Here is a 17,968-nt window from a genome sequence, read left to right as displayed (position 1 = left end):
CCCTGAGTGTCAGCCGTGCGGGGGAGCCAAGTGACAGGTGAGGGCAGCCCGCGTGGCACCCGTACCCAATTCCCCAGCAGGCGGGAGGCACCCGCTCCCCTGAGCGACCCTTCCCCTGGTCCCGCTTCCATGCCAGGGGGCCAGCGCCTCGTGGACCCCCTGCTCCTGATGTGCGGGTGACATGCCCCTAGCAGCCTGGGTCAGGTAGCACAGCGAGGGGGCAAGGGACAGCCCGGCTCACCCTCACCCTCTTTCTGGGTCTGCGTGGCTGAGGGAGGGAGCACCCCGTGGCTCTCACCGAGGAGCCCAGGCCCCCGCGCCCTGGAGGAGCACAGCTCTGCCCTCCGGTGCCCGTGTCCCCAGGAACGGGGCAAGGGTGCCTGCAGGTGAACAGAGATGCAATCCAGAGGGACCCCAGGGTGCCCTTCACCCCTCAACCTGCCCAGCAGGGGAACAGCCCCTGGAAGGGGTGTGCGGGGCAGGGTCCTGCCACCCCGAAACCTCCGGGAACCCCAGCTCGGCCCGCACAGCCCGACTCAGGGAAGGAAACGAGAGTAAGGCGCGAGGCGGACTTGGCCAAGCCCCTGCCGGGGTCTGTCTGGCGGCAGGAGCCTTGCCAGCTCTGCCCACCTGTGAGGCCGGCAGGGGCCGCTGTCTCCCCATGGGCGGGAGCCCAGGCCAGTGAACCTCCCCGCCTGCACGCAGCAGGCTTCCTCTCTGCTGAGCGAAACCCACCTGGGAATGGCTCCTTTGACGGGAGAGCGGCCCGCACGCTCCCCGGGGCCGGTGAGGCCAGGGCGGCCCTCAGGACCAGGGCCCGGGCTTTGCAAAAATGTATTAAGAGCTGCTCTGAGAACAGGGCAGCCAGGAGGGGTCCTACTCCTCTCCACACTCAGGGGGTGGGCGATGATGGAGCCACCCGGCAAAGCCCCTTCTCAGGCTGGTTCTCAGGGACCTGGACTGGCCATGCCAGTGAGCACCGCTAGACGGCGTCTCGGCAGGTGCACGCAGAGCCTCCAGGTGAGGCAGGACGCTGGCCAGGGTGGCGGGTACACGGGCTCCCCTCCGCTCTGGACAGCTCCTCCCTTTCCTGCTTGGCACTAGGGTCCGCTGGCTCTCAAGGGTGGCTCCCGGAGGAGGCCGACCCAGCCCGGGAGGCTCAGTCAGAGCCACAGGGGCCCAGGGATGGGTGAGGAGACGGTGGGGGAGGCCGTCTGCACCTGAGGCTGGGCCCGAAGCTGGTTCTGGCCACACAGAGGTCCCTGTCACACACCTGGCTGAGGCTTCCAGGGCCTCAAGTGGGCACCAAGGGCTACACCTGCAGGGGCGCTGAGTGGCCAGCCTTCTCGTGGGCAGCGAGAGAGCAAGGAGAAGGCATGGTGAGGGGGGGGCCAGAGGGGACCCCCCAGGTGCTTGGGACACTAGGACTCGACTGACCTTCTGCTCTCCGCTTCCTCTTAGCCCAAACCACGGCCGTCACCAGGACGACCTTCCTGTGCCCGCCCCACAGCAGCTGAGGGTCTTTCAAGATGTCCTTGGCAACGATGACACTAAGTAGCCAGCACTCCTGGGTAACTTAGTGAGAGCCACATCCTAGCACGCGGCAGCTGCTACACTCAGCTTCACCCTCGTCACAAACCCATTAGACCCTCTGGCCATACAAGAAGACAAAGGCACAGAACGGACAAGCAACTAGCCTAAAGTCACACAGCAGGAAGGAGTCAGAGCTGGACATGACCAGCAGTTTGGTGGCCACCCACTGAGGCACGATCTTGGGACAGAGGGGTCTGTGTGGGCCTGGGGCTCTCCTCGCCACGACCGGAGAGTGCCCCCAGCCCACCTCCAGGGTCTTCGAGAGCCAGAAAGCACTCTGGGGCTGCCTGGGCCACCCCGAGGCTGGGAGCCGAGTCCTCCCTCCAGAGGCCCCGTCTGTTCTGGGAAAGCGCTGGGCTCTGAGCCGCCACCCCCTCGAGCCCCCAGGGCTGCACCGTGGTGCCCGCGCATAGGCCTTCCATCACTGGGGCGGCGTGTGTGGCCACTTTCACATCTGAGCACGGGTGTGGAAGCAGATAGCTTGCACGCGGCTCAAATGCCACCATTATCCTCGCAGCCCCAGGAGCCGGGCTCCTGGCAAGTTCCCACTAGCACAGGGTGGGGTCTTGGGGGCAGGGCCCCTGCAGGCTCCTGTCAGGACGCAGCGGCTGTCATGGATGAGTGAACGGTCCTGAGCAGATGGACAGGGGCCAGGCAGGCCCTGACGGCTGGGGAGGGAAGGACGGGAATCGGCGGGGAGGGCGGGGCTGGCTGGGCCAGGACCACAGCCCCCGGACAGGGATGGGTAGCCAGCGGTGTCAGCGCTGAGAGCCCCGCATCCCAACAGCCTCTCTCTCCTGGGGCAACCACAGCCGGGGTGACAGGAACCGCCGGGCCAGGCGCCCCGCCCCCAGGAGGACACAGAGCTGAGCTGCGGCTCCAGGCCACTGTGGACTGCGGGCTTGTTACATGCGAGGACCGCCGTGCAGTCACATGTTCGGTCTTGGGAGCAGCCAGGGAGCCGCTGCGTTATGGCGCTCATTTCACAGTTGCCGAAGACGAGGCACCAGGTGTAAGTAAGGGGCCAGGAGGAGTCCAGGGCGCGTGCTCAGAAAGCCCCGCAGGGGCACTCAGGACAGGCTGGGGCTGTGACCGTCACACACGCACACACACAGACACGCATGCACGCCCAGACACAAACACACACACGGACACACAAGTCCATGCAAACATGTGCACCATCACACCCAACACACACAGGCATGCACAAGGCTCACCCAGAGACGCACACCTCACACACACACACGCACATACTCGGACATAGACAGTACGGGAAAATGCACACACACAAACACACATGCGTCCAGATACAAACACAAAAATGCAGGCACCCAAACACACGCATACAGTGGCACACACACACAGACACACCAGTGCGCACACGCTGACGCACACGAGCGCAAATGCACAGACACGCACGCACACCTCACACAGGGACGCCAGGGACAACCGGACGGGCGCTGCAGCACGCAATGCTGGCCTCTCTCCACGGCCGTATTTTCTCTGCAGCTTTTGCAAGTCCTCAGCCACCCTGCCTTCAAGATCTTATTAGATTTCGTCCTGGAGGAAGGGGACCCACTCTCTTTAAAATCACAGCCATAATTCCAGCTAACTGTGTGAAGTAGAATTTGAGGCCTCTGGGGAACCCTTTAATTCAGCTTTAAGCGGCTCCTGGCACCTGGTGCTTCTCCCTGGGGTGACTCGGAGCGAGAATCTAGACCAGAGCCAGGAGGGCTCCCGGGTCTGAGAATGAGACTGCGGGGGGAGGTGCGCATGGGCCCCAGCGCCAGGTGTGCCTGGGGGGCGCTGGCACCGAGGAGGCAGGCTGTGACCCCGCCGAGGGGCCAGGAAACTGGGGTCTCCACGGGCAGGCTCTCCCCGCACCCGCACAGCCGCAGCCCGGACAGCTGGCCTGCTGCTCCCAGTCACAGCAATTGGCCTTCCCCCAGGACACCCTGGGACACTGACCCCTCCACCCAGACTCCTGGTCCCCCTCCCCAACATCCCTGATCGGAGCTGGCGGTGTGGCATCAGGAAGGACCCCGGCTGGCTAGGGGCACCGCAGGCAGGCTGCTGCTCCTAAGTCACTTCAGTCGTGTCCGACTCTGTGCGACCCCATAGACAGCAGCCCGTCAGGCTCCCCCGTCCCTGGGATTCTCCAGGCAAGAACTCTGGAGTGGGTTGCCATTTCCTTCTCCAGGCTAGGCAAGCCCAACTCAACGGTGTGCAGCGGGACGGGGAACCGGGTCACCGGGCAGACAGCTGGACCAAAGAGGGCACTCGCCCCTCAGCAGACACGCCGAGCCAGGCCAAACACACAGTGTGCCGGCTCTCCTGGGACCGCCGAGGGTGAGGGCAGAGCTCAAGGACAAACCCCCACGACCCGCGCTGGCTCCAGGACCTCGCCTCAGTGCTCTCATCTGGGAAATGGGGATGCAGGGTCTTCCATGGAGGATGATGGGGTGAGCCAAGGTGCGTGGAGCAGCAATGTGGGTCCACGCAAGACTGCAGGTGGAGGGGTGATAGGTCAGAGACAGCGTTGCTTGCTTGCTCCGACTAGCACTGAGGCCCCAGTCAGGAGTCCACCTCCAGGAAGTCTCAGCCTGGACAGACAAACGCCGGAGGCCATGCGAGGAGGGTGCGGGTGTGCCTGGGAGCTGGAGCTCCAGGTGGGACTGCAGCCTCCTGCTGGTGCGGGAGACGGAGCAGGGAGAGTCCAGAGCCCCAGAGAGATGCCTGGGGGCTCATGCTGCGTCTGGCCTTTGCTGGCCTTATCTCCCCATCTAGAAAGGGGACAAGAATGGGGTTACCAGCCCCGGCTGCTTCAGAGTCTGCTGAGACGCACCCCCCGTCCCTACCCCTGCCTTGTGGGCAGACAGAACAGCAGCAGGCAGGGCTGTTATTGCCCCGGCTGGGGCTTGTCACACCCTCAGCTCCGCCAGGGCTCCTCGTGGCCACGAATGCGAGCGCTCTCTCAGGCTCAGGACCACGCACGATGAAGCCTAGTCCGTGGAGAAACCCAAGTGTCCAGCGACAAAGGGACAGACAAAGAGGATGCGGTGCACACATACATCGACACACTACTCGGTCATAAAAAAGAACGAAATAACGCCATCTGCAGCAACAGTTGTTTTTTTTAAGTCGCTCAGTCGTGTCCGACTCTTGGCACGTGTATAGCCCATGGAACTCTCCAGGCCAGAATACTGGAGTGGGTAGCCTTTCCCTTCTCCAGGGGATCTTCCCGACCCAGGAATCGAACCCAGGTCTCCTGCATGGCAGGTGGATTCTGCACTGCAGCAACACAGATGGGCCTAAAGACGATCACAGTGAGCGGAGTCAGTCAGACGAGACCACAGTCGTAAGACGTCACTGACATGTGGACTCTAAAATATGGCACCAGTGAGCCTACCTGTGACTCAGAAACAGACTCAGACACACAGACTTGTGGTTGCCAGGGGCGGGGGGGGGGGGGGCGGTGGTGGAGGGGAACCTGGGGCTCGCAGAGCAGACTGTTGCATACAGAACGGATACAACGAGGCCCTGCAGCGTAGTGCAGGGACCTACACCCAATCTCGGGATAAACGTCAGTGGAAAAGAACACAGAGAAAGAATGTATATAACTGAGTTACTCTGTGGTACGGCAGAAACTCACACAACGCTGTAAATCCACTCGACTTCAAACAGAACCCCCCACATGGCCTCTGGAGGAGCTCTCAGCCGAGCGGCCCGGCGCCCTTAGCTCTTTCTCTGACCAGACTTCTCTTTTAAGACCCTGAAGCCGATGCACAAGGCAAGGAAACAGCCCCAGGCACTCGCCCCACGAGCCCAGTGGGGCGCCCAGCCTGCCCCAGGCACCCGCCCCACGAGCCCAGTGGGGCGCCCAGCCTGCCCCAGGCACCCGCCCCACGAGCCCAGTGGGGCGCCCAGCCTGCCCCAGGCACCCGCCCCACGAGCCCAGTGGGGCACCCACCCTGCCCGGTGTAGTCGCTAGCTCTGGCTTCCAAGTGTTCTTATCGTCCGGGTTGGAACCAAGCAGGGGTCCTGCTCAACCTCTGGTGGCGCCCTGAGGCCCAGAATCCAGGGCCCCGTGCACAGAGGTGCCCCCTCCCCGGTCCCCCTGGACTCCCACCCCTCCCGCACCCCCCACAGCCCAGGTCGCTCCTTACCCGATGTGCCAGGGCTGCTGGGGCCTCTTGGCATCCTCGCCAGCTCCGCCCAGCCTGTTGAGCGAGGGCGACCGGCTGCGGGGCCCGGGGGTATAGCTCCCGAGGGTCTTGGCGGCCCCGTCGGCCTTGCTGGGCGTCTGCTGCAACAGCTGGGGCGAGAGGCTGAGGTGGGAGGTGGCCGCGCAGACAGCCCAGTCAGGTGCCCCAGCGTTGAGGTTGTTGTCGCTGTTGGAGCGCAGCAGGAGCCGCGGGGCGGCCAGCGTGCTGGGGGGCCGCCTCCTGCGGTTGGAGTACGCCGGGGCCTCTCGGAAGGGCACTGGGTCAGAGAGAGCGGGAGACGTGGGTGAGTGTGTGTGGCACCGTCATCCAGGAGGGGTGCCTGCCTCTCCCCCCTCCCCACAGCTGCCCAGGACATGGATGCTGCGAGCTCTATGCTGAGCCCCAGAGGGCCCCCGCGTGTGCAGAGCTCGCCCTGACACAGAAGCAGACACGGGTGGAGGCGGGGAGCGTCCCCCTTGCACAGAGGCTCAAGCCAACGCTTGAGATGGAAGGGGCTCGGGTCCCACTTCCATCCACACGTGCCCACACCTCCAGCAGCCCGGAGATGGTGGACGACTGGCTGCCCCAGCTCACAGCAAGGACGGCGGACACAGAGGCAGCCGTGGAGCTCCTCCTCCTCACCGCAACCCGCACTGGGGGTTGGATCGTACCCCCCTAGATCCCTATGTTGGAGGCCTGACCCCAAGCACCTCAGAATGTGGCTGTCTTTGGAGATTGGGTCTTTTAAGAGATGATTAAGGTAAAATGGGGTCAACTGGGGGGCCCTAATCCCATAGGACTGGGGTCCTTGTAAGAAGAGGAGGTCAGGACACGGACACACAGAGGGACGACCCTATGAGGACACCCTCCTGGGGTGTCTGCATGCCCAGGAGGGGGCCTCAGGAGGACCAGCCCCGCCCACACGTGGGTCTGGGATTCCAGCCTCCAGGACTGGGCACAGTGAATGTTTGCGCCGCCCCCTCTGTGGGGCTGTTACAGCAGGCAGGGCAAATGCACGTGGCTCCCTGGCTCTACTGGTGGGAAGCCGTCTGCCTGAACCCCAGTGTGCTCCTTTCTCCACCCACCAAACCGGGACCGGCAGCAAAGCATCGAACAGGAGGCGGTGGACCCACCTCAGCACGCTCCTCGTGAAGCTCTAGACTAGAGGCAAGCCCCTCGCTCTGGGACATCAGCCCGGCCAGGGGCTCAGAACGAGGACACGGTTCTGGAACCGTAGTGGAACCCACGTGGTCGGCACCCCGTGTTTCTCCGAGGGCTGGAGCCAGAAACAGAGTGTCCTTTCCAAGTATGTGCACGCTCAGTCTCTCAGGCGTGTCTGACTCTCTGAGACCCAGTGGACTGTAGCCCGCCAGGCTCCTCTGTCCTTGGGACTTTCCAGGCAAGAATACTGGAGTGGGCTGCCGTGCCCTCCGCCAGAGGACCTTCCCGACCCGGGGATGGAACCCATGTCTCCTACGTCTCCTGCACTGCAGGCGGATTCTTTGCCCGCTGAGCCACCGGGGTAGCTCGGCCTTTGCAAGAACAGGCAGCTAAAGAAATGCAAAGCCTCCGGGCTGCAGGGAAGCAGCACAGAGGCCAGGAGAGGCAGGAAGACACGCGCCCTCCTGGAGGGCTGACTGGGACAGGGAAGACCAGCGTCTCAGGGGAGAAAGGCGAGTTCAGTACCGAGTCCCGCACGGTCCACCGCTCCGGCTGCCCGAGGTCAGAAAAGTTCGTCATGGAAACCAAGGATGGCTGCACCCCACCCAGAACCTGGGCAACCCCCTGCTGGAGGGCTGGTCTTAATGGGGACAGAGGTGGTGCTGGGAGAGCTCCACCGAGACAGCTGCGACCCAGTACACCCTTCGCTGCTTCCCTGGGAGGCAGGACCATCCTGGGAAAGCAGACACACGCAGCCAGCCTGGGGAAGCCGCAGGGAAACAGCACGAGGCTTCCCGAGGACGCACGCTCGGAATTCACACCTTGGCTGGTATGGTTGTGAGAACTTGGAAGTGGCCCACGGGGGAGGTCATGCTCTTTCCAGCAGTGATGCCAACCTGCTTCCTCTGAGCCCTTCTGTCAGGGCAAGGAGCACCAACACTCGCATCTACTCCAAATTCTTCAAAGCAAAGCAGCTCTTCAGCACCAGCCCGGCCGGGAGGGAGACAAGGAGCAGGGAAGGCGTGCTCCATGGACCCCCACCTCCGGGGCCCGAGAGGCTGCCCTGTCCAGGGCTCAGCCCCTGGGGAATCAGTCCTTTTTTGGGGGAAAGTCTATTTTGGGGAAAAGTCCCGAGTTTGTCTTTGCCGGTCACTGGGGAAACTACCCCCATGTCACTGCCACTGTCAGCATCAGACGGCAGCCAGAAGACTTCTGGAAGGACTGAGGGTGACCTGAGCCCCGCCCGGCAGAAGGGCAGGGGGACAGGAGACCCCACTAGGACGGCGGATCCAGGATCTCAGAGAGACATGCTCTTCCTGCCGAGATCGTCAGCTGCAGGACCACAGCGCCGAGAGGAAGCCAGCCTCTCGAGCAGATGCTCGCAACAGAGCCCCCTCGACTTTCTGCCTCATCCTTCCTGCACCCACCCGAGGACAAGCCAGAGCTTGCGCGGATGGAGGAGAGGGGTCACCCCAGCTCGGAGGGGACTCCCCCAGACCAGGAAACACTTGCACTCCATGATGTGAATTCACGCTGAGGCTCCCAGCTTCCCTGACCTTAGAGTCAATTCTATTTTCCTGATGGTTATAAGCGGCTACAAACGCCCTTGATGGAAAGTGATGGAATCTGGGGGGAGCCCTGCCAATAGCTGAGACAGACTCAGAAGGGGAAGAACAGCCTAGGGGAGAAGGGAACAGCGTGAACAGAACACCATGCCCCCAGATGAAACCCCCTTGCTGAGCACATGTTACCAAGATCAAAGTCCCAGAAGGTGAATCTGGGCGCATCGTGTAAGCAAATGTGCTCAGACAAAGGCTGTCTTTTCTGTACGCGCCTGAGAACCAGGCGGAAGAGGTCTTTTAGACAGTGGCAGCAATTCACGGCGGAAGGAGGTTCGGGGGGGGGGGGGGGCGGGGGGCGGCGGCTGCCCTCGGAAGAAAGGGATCAAAGAGCTGGGACTTCTGCAAATACGTTCTGCCCCAAGGAGCCAGTGGGCTACTCAGCTGGACTCTCACAGGTGACGTTTCAGTGAACGTTCTAATGAACGTCCTCACTGAATTGCCAAGACGCACATTAAGTTCATCTCCTGTGCGGTGTAACTGGAGAGTCTTCCATGTTTATTTTTTGGCTTTGGGCTGGGAAGTATCTCCTTAATTCCTCTAACCTCACATCTTCATAAACCTCCCGGTTTCATAAAATGAGAGCTCCCTGTCTTAACCAACTAACCGGAACCCGCCGTGGAAATGCTGCTGTTTTATTTTATTTTTTAATGTGCAAAGGGTTAGAAATACCTCTTTTCCTGTCTGAGAATGATTAATATTCCACCCAACTGTTTCCTTTTTCCAGGCAATCTGCAAACTCTAAGTGGGTGGATATTTTCTTAGCTTAGCCTTCCATGCATGTATTTATACGTCTCTTTCCCACAATACAAATTGCACAAAGCATGCAGAAAAGCAGACGCACTTTCAAAGTCTGCCACCGTGCATTTCCCACCCGCTCCCCGAAGCCGCAACCCGGGGCGGCCAAGGGACTCCAAGCGGCGGTTGTGAAAGCGCCCCACCTGCCCAGGGCCACCAGTGGCGTCCCGGGGCTCCTTGCTCCTGCCTGAGTGCTTGGCAGCCTCCAGGCAGCGGGCAGGTTAGAGCCAAACTTCCTATTTTCCACAGGACTTAGTTCCTTAACAGTTAGGCTCTGGATGCACCAACAATGCACAAGCTACATTTCTGCAAGGGGCTGGACACTTGGGGGGAAAAAAAATGAAGCTGACACCTCCAAGTGGGTTAACAGTCCAGACCAACTACAACAAAGCCCGATCACCCACCAGAAGTAATTACTCCCTTAACACGACAGGAATGAATGAAGGGCAATTTTAGGAGGACCGGGAGTCCCCGGCTTCCCCCCGCCCCCCACCGCCCAGGCCAGAAGCTGCTTGCTCCCATGCACTCCGCGCCCTACGGCTGGCTCTCCGCTTACCTTCCTTCTTGGTGAAGGCATTTAACAAAGACTTCATTTTCCCTCCGACTTTGGCAGCGGTCCGCTCATTATATAACCTTCTCGACTGGGAGGAAGGGAAGGGCCGCCCGGCCCCTGGGCGCCGGAGCAGTTTGGACCCGGGGAGCGGCGGCGGGCGTCTGGCCACTGCCTGCCTCCGAGCATAGCTGGGCAGGCCAGACCCAGCGCGCTGGTGACGGAGCCCACCCCATACTCTGTCTGTCAGCTGGGAACCAAGCGTGCGTAGACTGAGGCTGTTCTCAGAGCCCACTGCCGCTCCCCGTGCCCGTCATGGGAGTCGCGCTCCCCTGCTTTCGTGATCAGTGCATCGGGGAGGAGGCTCGCAGGCGGGAGGCATCGGTGAGCCCTGAGCCCCGACCATCCAAGGGCTCAGACCCGCCCGGGGCGACAGAGCACAGCACCTGTGCTTTGCTGATTTTCATTCAAAAGAAAAAGCCAAGTTTTTCCTCGCTCTCCACTACCGCCGCTTGTCTGCCAGCAGACGTGGGGGAGTCGGTCCTGGAGATAAAACGTCCCGGTTCCAGATAAGCCATGAGCCAGACCCGCGTTAACTGGGCAGCCAGTGCCAGGCTTCTGGAATCTCTGAACGTGACCCAGATTTCCGTTGGCAAGAATCAGACACAAGGACCCATTACTTCTCTGGCTCCCCCCCATGGAGGTAATGACCCTGGAGAAAACAGGATTTCCATCCCCCTTCCTAATTTTTTTTTTTTTTGGAAACAAAAGAGATGAAACAATTAAAACTGCAGCCCAGCCAAAGCTCGTCCTAATTCCAGGCAGCTGATAAAAAGCCCGTTCCGAGCCAGGCTGCACGTTTCTTACAGGAGTCCGGGAGACACACAGAGAGGTGGCAGGGAAAAAGTTCTGCCTGAGCAGCAAACACAGAGGGAGGGGCCGTGGCAGGGAGCCCCACGGCAGGGGGCACGGGGTTATTTCTACACAAGGAGAAAGGTCTTTCCGAAAGCTTAACGGAGCATCCCAGGGAGCAGGCTCTGATGCCTGTGCGGCTGGGGCTGTAATTAAGTGTGCGATTTTTCGGTTGCTAAGAGAGCTGCTTCTGAAATTTGAAGGGGAAAAAAAAAAGAGAGAGAGAGAGAGAGAGGAAGATGGGATGAGACGAGGCAAAGCACCGGGAGCCTGTAAGTTGAATTCCATATGGTCGGCTTGCTTTGTGTCAACAAAACCGGCAGCGGCAGAAGCTCTGGGAGCCTCTCTCCATGGGACGCCCAGGGCTGGCCGGACGTCTGTCCAGGGTGGCGAGAGCGTGGACCAGGTTCCCGTTACCAGCTGAGCACTTGAGCGTCGTTTCACTCCCACGATGCCCCATCGCAGGGCTTAGCGCTGCCTTCAAACTCTGCCCCGGGTGACCCTCGCCTGCCACACCGGAGCCCAGGCCACGCCTAAGACTCGCCCTAGCAGACACTCAGCCACTGGTGCGTTTCACCCACGAAGACCTGACGACCTGCCCCGCGCCACTCACATCCCTGGGGCACAGAGCAGGTGACGGCAGGGGCAGGCTGTCTTTGGACGTGGGTGCCAGGCTGCAAAGCTTCCAGAAGCATCTCTCTCAGATGCAGAAACCAACAAGGGTACAACCGCTCCTTCTTGGGGAGCCTGCCACTGCCCCCCCACCCCGCCCTGGTGAAGGAACCATCAGGGATCTTCAAGGTGGGCGTGTCCAGTTTATCAAGGGTGTGCTGGCTGGCTGCCCCAGCTGGGACAGGATGCCCTGGTGACAGTGACCTGTGGGAGATCCCCCCAAGAGGCAGGGCCCCTGCCGCACGGGCCCCAGGAAACCCTCCGGGGAGCGGGAGGGAGGCGCTGCGAGGCTCAAGCCGATGCCACCCCAGAGCGCGGGCCTCCTCCCGCGCCAAGTGCCCACGACACTCTTGGCCTCTGCTGTCCGCAGGGAGCACGTGTGGCCCACGGCTGGTGGGCAGTGGCCGAGCCCAAGGCCGGAAGTGCCCCCCATTGCCGGCTCCCTGTGTGGACCTGGGGAGGAACGAGTCGGGAGGAGGTGGCTTCCCCGGTGCCCCCGCGAACATCCCGTGTCTCTTCCGAGGGAGGAGGACCCCTCACCCCCGAGCTGGGAGCAGAGCCAGAGGCGCCCAAAGAGCATCCACCCGTGGCCCAGGTGGGGACACTCCCGGCCCGCCTCCCCGGCCCTGCGTTCAGAGGGACGGTTCCTCCCGGTGCCTTTGCCCGTAGTAGGAGCAGAGTCTGGAAATGACAGGCCCCCGGCTCCTGGCCCAAGGGCAGGCCGTTCTGAGACAAATCCTGGCTTCCCTGGTGGCTTACTGGCACAGAATCTACCTGCTAAGCAGGAGCCACGGGTCCAATCCCTGGGTCAGAAAGACGCCCTGGAGGAGGGCATGGCTACCCACTCCAGCATCCTCGCCTGGAGAACCCCGTGGACAGAGGAGGGTCTCAAAGAGTTGGACACGACTGAGCAACTAAGCAGCAGGAGCCCCCTGGAAACAACAGGGCCCCAGCTGCCCGCCCGAGAGCTGAGACGAGTCTGAGGCAAACCCCAGACCAGGAAAGAGGCCGGCAGGCCGGGGGCAAAGGGGGCCCCTGGCTCCCGATTGCCCCGCCTCCAGGCTCCACGTCCCAGCGTGCGTGCACCCGGGCTGTACAGGCCCAGGGGACGAGGCAGTGAGCGAGACGGAGACGCCGGCTCCCTCCCAGGCTGCACGAGGGGCAGGGTGGGCGCGTAAGAGCAGCCTTTGGACATAACAGGATGCGAGGGGCCCCGGGAAGCACTCCTCAGCCCAAAGATTCCCATTCCCATTCCTCTAATAAGCAGACAGCCTCCGCAATCACCACTTTCAGGAATCCGAGCAAACGATTCACTGAGATTAGCAGCAAGAGCTTAGGTTCACGTGCAAACCTACTGTGTGCCCGGCCCCGGACCAGAAATCCTGCCAGGAGGGAGGCGGTCCACTCCTGACTCAACCCACCTTGTCCATGTAAAGCTCTTCCCCACTGGCAGGCATGCTCTCCTTGAATACTTCCAGCAACGGGGAGCTCACTACCCGTGTACTGGCTCTGTGCCCACACACACCAGTCTCCTTCCCCTTTTCACCAACATCATTTCCACACCCGCCATACACTGATTGGAAGGGAAGGCCAAGGCGTTCAGCGCACAGACTTCATCCCAAGAAGTAAAGCAGGTTGGGGGTGTCAGAGCTCAGACGCACACAGATGGCTGAGCTTCCCTCCCATCAGCTCCTAGACCTTTGTTCTGTTGCCAGGGCCTTTGTGGAGCAACCACAGTGACCACTAGAGGCTGTGCTGGCCACACTGCTGAGGTTTAGTTTCAGCTGGACTTCATTCCAAATGAGGGGGAGCAGGGAGAGCAAAGATTCTGGTTCTGAGCTGGGCTGGGGTGAGGTGGGTGGCCAGTGGCAGTGGGTGGGGTCGGGGATGGCATGGGGTGACTCTTTCCACTTGCTCACCCTCCCACCCACCCCAAAGGATGACTGAGCATCTTTTGAGTTGGGGGGCTGTTTGAAGGACAAAAAGCAGGAGGAAGGATTAGATGGAGCCTCCCCAAATCAGACAGCTTCCAGGAAGGAAGAAGGTCACCCCAGAACGAACCCCAAACTGTCAGCCGCCTGTCCTGACCCGTTGGTCATCAGCTTGGCCCCAGCCAGCCCAAGTCCGGTGCCAAGCCCTCGGCAGGAGGTAATAAACCAACATAAGCTCTGCCCACTCCCCCAAGGCCCTGCACGGTTTCGGCCTCTGCACCCCACCTACTGCCCCCCCTTACTCAGACCCGCCTCCCAAGCCCTCACTGTCTGAGCCCTTCATTTGCCACGTCTTTTGACAACTGCCTGACAACAGGCTGAAAATAATTTCATTTCTCATATAAAAAAGGCTCTTCGCACATCAGAACATTTCAAGACGCTATGAAGTCCTGGCAGGGAAGACACGCCAGGTGTTATAAACACGCCTGGTGAGAGTCTGCAGGGCTGCTCCATGGGGATGGTCAGCCCACCTCCTTCCCTGTGCCGGCCAGCAGGCGAGCGCTAGACACGGGGCCACGGCCAGCATCCGACTCAGGGGCTGGCTCTGTGTCTTACTGCTCGGCGGCCCTGGGCTAGCCAGACACCCCAGCTCGCGGATTCCCCACCTGCAAGGTGGGAACAGCCCAGCGCATCCCCAGTGTTGGCTGTGGGATCGCATGAGTTGTATCTGGAGCACAGAGCAGGGTGGTCAGCTTTCTGGGGTTGAGTCCCAGTGCCTGCACCTCCCAGCTCTGTGACCCCGGGAGAGGCACCACGTGTCTCTCTGCCTGTTTCCTCTTCCATTGGTGGGGATGTGCCTGCTGCTGCCACATAGGAGGCGAGGAGCAAATCAGTAATAGTAACGTCTGTAAGTGCCTGGGTTTGAAGGCTGCCAACAATGGCAAATAAACACTTTTAATTAAAAAAAAAAAAAATTCTGTGAGTGAACATCGAGTCAGTCTCCCTGGCCCCCACCCCAGCTCCGTGTCTGTGATAAGCCCTCCCAGGTCCCTTAGAATGCATTTACACAGTCTCTGTGGGTGCCGCCTCCTCCAGGAAGTCTCCCTGAAGGATCCAGTCCCTGGAGAGACCTGCCCACCCCCCGCTGCCCAGGGTCACCAGGCCAGCAGTCCTCCATGGGGGTGTTCTCAGTTCCATGGCACATCAAGCAAGTCCAGTGTCCAGCTCCCCATCACTCTGCAAATGAGGGGGGAGTAGTGCTCCCACAGCTCTGGACGTGAGTGAGGATCAGAGGAGAGGGAGGCGGCCCGTCTGGTTCCCACCTTGTTTGGACTGTTCCCAGGCCCTTTCCCAGGCCCCTCAGGTGGTCTCCTGGGCTGCGGTCTCCTCCCTGCTGTGCCCCGTCGAGCCCCCACCCACCCCCACGTCTGCCCTGGTCCTGCCTGCCACGAGGAGGCCCAGCTGGGCACTGCAGGAGGCCCGCCTCACCCGACGGGCAGGCGCGCTGGGCATCGGGCAGGCCTGGGTCCTCAGCGTCCCTGCCGTGTCCTGCCCGCCTGGGGGTGTGGGCAGCTGGGGTCATCCTGGGGCTTGGAGGGCTGCCAGGGCTCCAGGTGACCACGGCCGGGGCTCTGACCCAGGGGGCGCACGGGCCGGGCCGGAGGGCACAGACCCAGCTCGGGGCAGTACCGGCTCCGCTGCAGAGCTCCCAGCCCCGGTGCGCCGGTCGCCCGGGAGCCCCAGAAGTCCTTCAGAACCACCCCTCCCTGCACCCACAACCAGAGCGATGTTTTCAACGAGATCCCGGCAGATGAGCCAGTGGGGCTGGGGTGTGAATGTCGCCAAGGGTCCCGCAGTCCCCGAGATGGTGCCGTTCCCCTTCTCTTTCTGGGTGGCCTGGGGACTCGCTCAGGGCCCACCTCCTCTTCCTGGTAGCGGGCTGCAGAAGGGAGAGCCGGCTGGGGTGGAGACGGGCTGGGCAAGCAGGAGAGGCCCTGAGTGTATTTCTGCCTCAACGCAAACTTGCGGAGGCGGCTGTAGCCTCTTGTCAGACAGGAGGCCCATGGGGAACTGAAAAGAGGAGAAGAAACTCCAGAGGGTCTCAGTGGCCCACCAGCCCCACCCTCCGCCTTGTCTAACAGAAATGACAACCAACTGCTGGGCAGGAGACCGCCGACGTGTGCAAGCTCCTTGCTCGGCTCGGGGGAGCAGACAGGCAGCGGGTCCTGGGGGGAGTCTGTGGGGCCAGACCTGGATTCTTCCTGCCCACTCCCCACCTGAGCCAAAATAGCAGACCTTGCTTCCTTCCCGCGTCGAGATAACTGTGATTTAAATATTAGTAGGCAACATTTCTCCATCTCACAATCATTGTTCAATGAATCATACGTTTATAAATAACAGGAGATATAAAAAGGCGTCTCAGCAGTAGTGCGGGGGTTATCTCTGAGCCAGCATGGAGGTGTCTGCGAGAGGTGGGACGTTCCAGCAGCTGGGACCGCAGAGGGAGGGACGCGCTGCGCCTGGAGGCCCCGTCGAGGCCCCTGGGTGGGAGGCAGGGGCACTGATGAGGGGGCTGCAGAACCGCCCCCCCCCAGGGTGGGGGGGTCTCATCCTAGGGTGGGGTTCTCCCTCCAGGGCTGCCAGGCTCGGGGCTGATGGTGGCAGAGCTCGGAAACTCCGGCAGGGGCTCCACACCAGCCCTGAAATAGGGCTCTAGTGCCAAGACCAGGCCAGAGCGGGCACAGGCAGAGGAGCTTTGGAGGGCTGAGCTGGGGCTGGCCACAGGGAGGATGAGGGTCCCCCAGGTGCATTCTGGAAGGACTCCAGACTCCAAACTCTGGCCCCCAGCTCCTCCCTCCGTGTAGCTTCAAGTCCTGGAGAGCTACTGTGCGCTGGGCCAACACTCTTACCCGGCCGTGCGGGGCAGCAGGCAGAGCAGCGGCTTCATACAGAACGCCAGGGCGACCCTGGGTGGTCCCTCTGAGAGCCCAGTGGTGAGGACGCCTGGACTCCCCAAAGGGGGACCTGGGCTCAGGGCACTGAGACAAGTCAGCAGTGCCCAGCCCACTGCTCAGCAGAACCATCCGAAGTCTCCAAGGCCAGGCACAGACTTCTTCCAGAAGTCTTCTGGGCACCTGGACAGTCAGGACCAGACTGGAGGTGCCGGGACCACAAAGAGAGAACCTCCGAGGCCACAGGGCACCCATGTCTCCGGACACACTGGAGAGCTAACCACACACAGAGGGATTTGTTGAAAGGCAGCCCTGGAGCTGGCTTGGGGGTAACCAGGGTGACTATGGGCTAGAGGCAGAATGTTGCATTCCCTGAATTTACACGCTGAAGCCCAGTCCCCAGGGTGACGGCTCTGGGAGGTGGGGCCTTTGGGAGGTGATGCTGGGTGTTAGCCGCTCAGTCGTGTCCGACTCTTTGCCACACGTGGACTGCAGCTCTCTGGGTTCCTTTGCCCAGGGACTTCTCCAGGCAAGAACACTGGAGTGGGCTGCCACTTCCTTGTCCAGGGAATCTTCCCAAGCCAGGGACAGAACCCGTGGCTCTTCGCTGCAGGTGGATTCTGTACCGACTGAGCCACACTGTGATAGGATTAGTGCCCTTACAACCAGAGGCGTGGGAGACAGCTCTCTCTCGGCCAGGTGAGGACACAGCGAGAAGCCAGGAAGAGGCCCCTCGCCAGGAACCGAACTGGCCTTGATCTTGGACATCCAGCCTCCAGGACTTCTGTGAGGGACAAATGGACGTTGTTTGAGGTATCATCTTTGGTGGTTTGTGAGAGCCACCTGACCTTCAAAGACACCACACGTGGCCGACCATGTCCCTCTCCCCTGCAGGCCCCCGGGGGTCTCCACGCCATCACCTCTACGCCACCCCCACACAGGGCTGGGTGCTCTCAGCCCTGGTGGTGCTCCGTGCACAGCTCTGGGCGTCACCTCTGCTGTGGCCTCTCCCTGGACTCCTTTACCCGCCCCTCCTGCCCTGGTTCTTCCAGCTCCAGCTCTTCAGCATCACTCTCCAGGTCGTCTCATCACCGAAGTGTTTCTTAACTGTCCTTTCTAGAAAGACAACTCTCTTATTCTCTCTCTCAGCCCCTTGTCACTCCTCCACTGCATTTATCAAAGTCTGAAATCACACCAGTTGTGAGTTTGTTTATCCTGGTGTATTTTATCCACAGGGACTGAGTCTGTCTTTTTTTTTTTTTTTTTTAATTCTTTCTTTTACCTTTTAATTTCTGGCGGCACTGGGTCTTAGCCTGGCACGCACAGTTCCTCTAGTTGCAGCATATGTGTGAGCTTAGTTGCCTCGTGGCACGTGGGATCAGGGATCAAACCAGGTACCCTGCCTTGGAAGCTGGACTCTCAGCCACTGGACCACAAAGGAGGTCCCCTGGGTCTGTCTGGTTCATTACACCATCACCAGAACACAGCTCAGCCTCTCACAAGACACCTGTGCTTCATACCCGCATGCAGTGAACGAACAAACAAAAGGGCACACTTTCCTCCCTTCCCCCCTGGA

At 61.1% G+C, this 17,968-nt stretch overlaps 1 protein-coding gene across 2 annotated transcripts in view; it reads right to left on the bottom strand.

Moving 5' to 3' along the window:
* SHANK2 (SH3 and multiple ankyrin repeat domains 2) overlaps positions 1-17,968 on the bottom strand; it is a 466,522-nt gene that overhangs the window by 291,439 nt on the left and 157,115 nt on the right. Inside the window, exons 1-2 of one of the 2 annotated variants that reach the window (XM_068976952.1) lie at positions 9,933-9,969; positions 5,760-6,075 (exon numbers count right to left, since the gene is read on the bottom strand). In XM_068976952.1, coding sequence (XP_068833053.1) covers positions 5,760-6,075; positions 9,933-9,969 — 353 coding nt within the window. Of the gene's footprint in view, positions 1-5,759; positions 6,076-9,932; positions 9,970-17,968 lie in introns of those variants that run through there. The other variant, XM_068976951.1, reaches the window with a different exon arrangement.

The sequence above is a fragment of the Capricornis sumatraensis genome, chromosome 8 (assembly GCF_032405125.1).
Source record: "Capricornis sumatraensis isolate serow.1 chromosome 8, serow.2, whole genome shotgun sequence".
Taxonomy (NCBI): Eukaryota; Metazoa; Chordata; class Mammalia; order Artiodactyla; family Bovidae; genus Capricornis; species Capricornis sumatraensis.
This window is presented reverse-complemented; position numbering and strand designations above follow the sequence as displayed.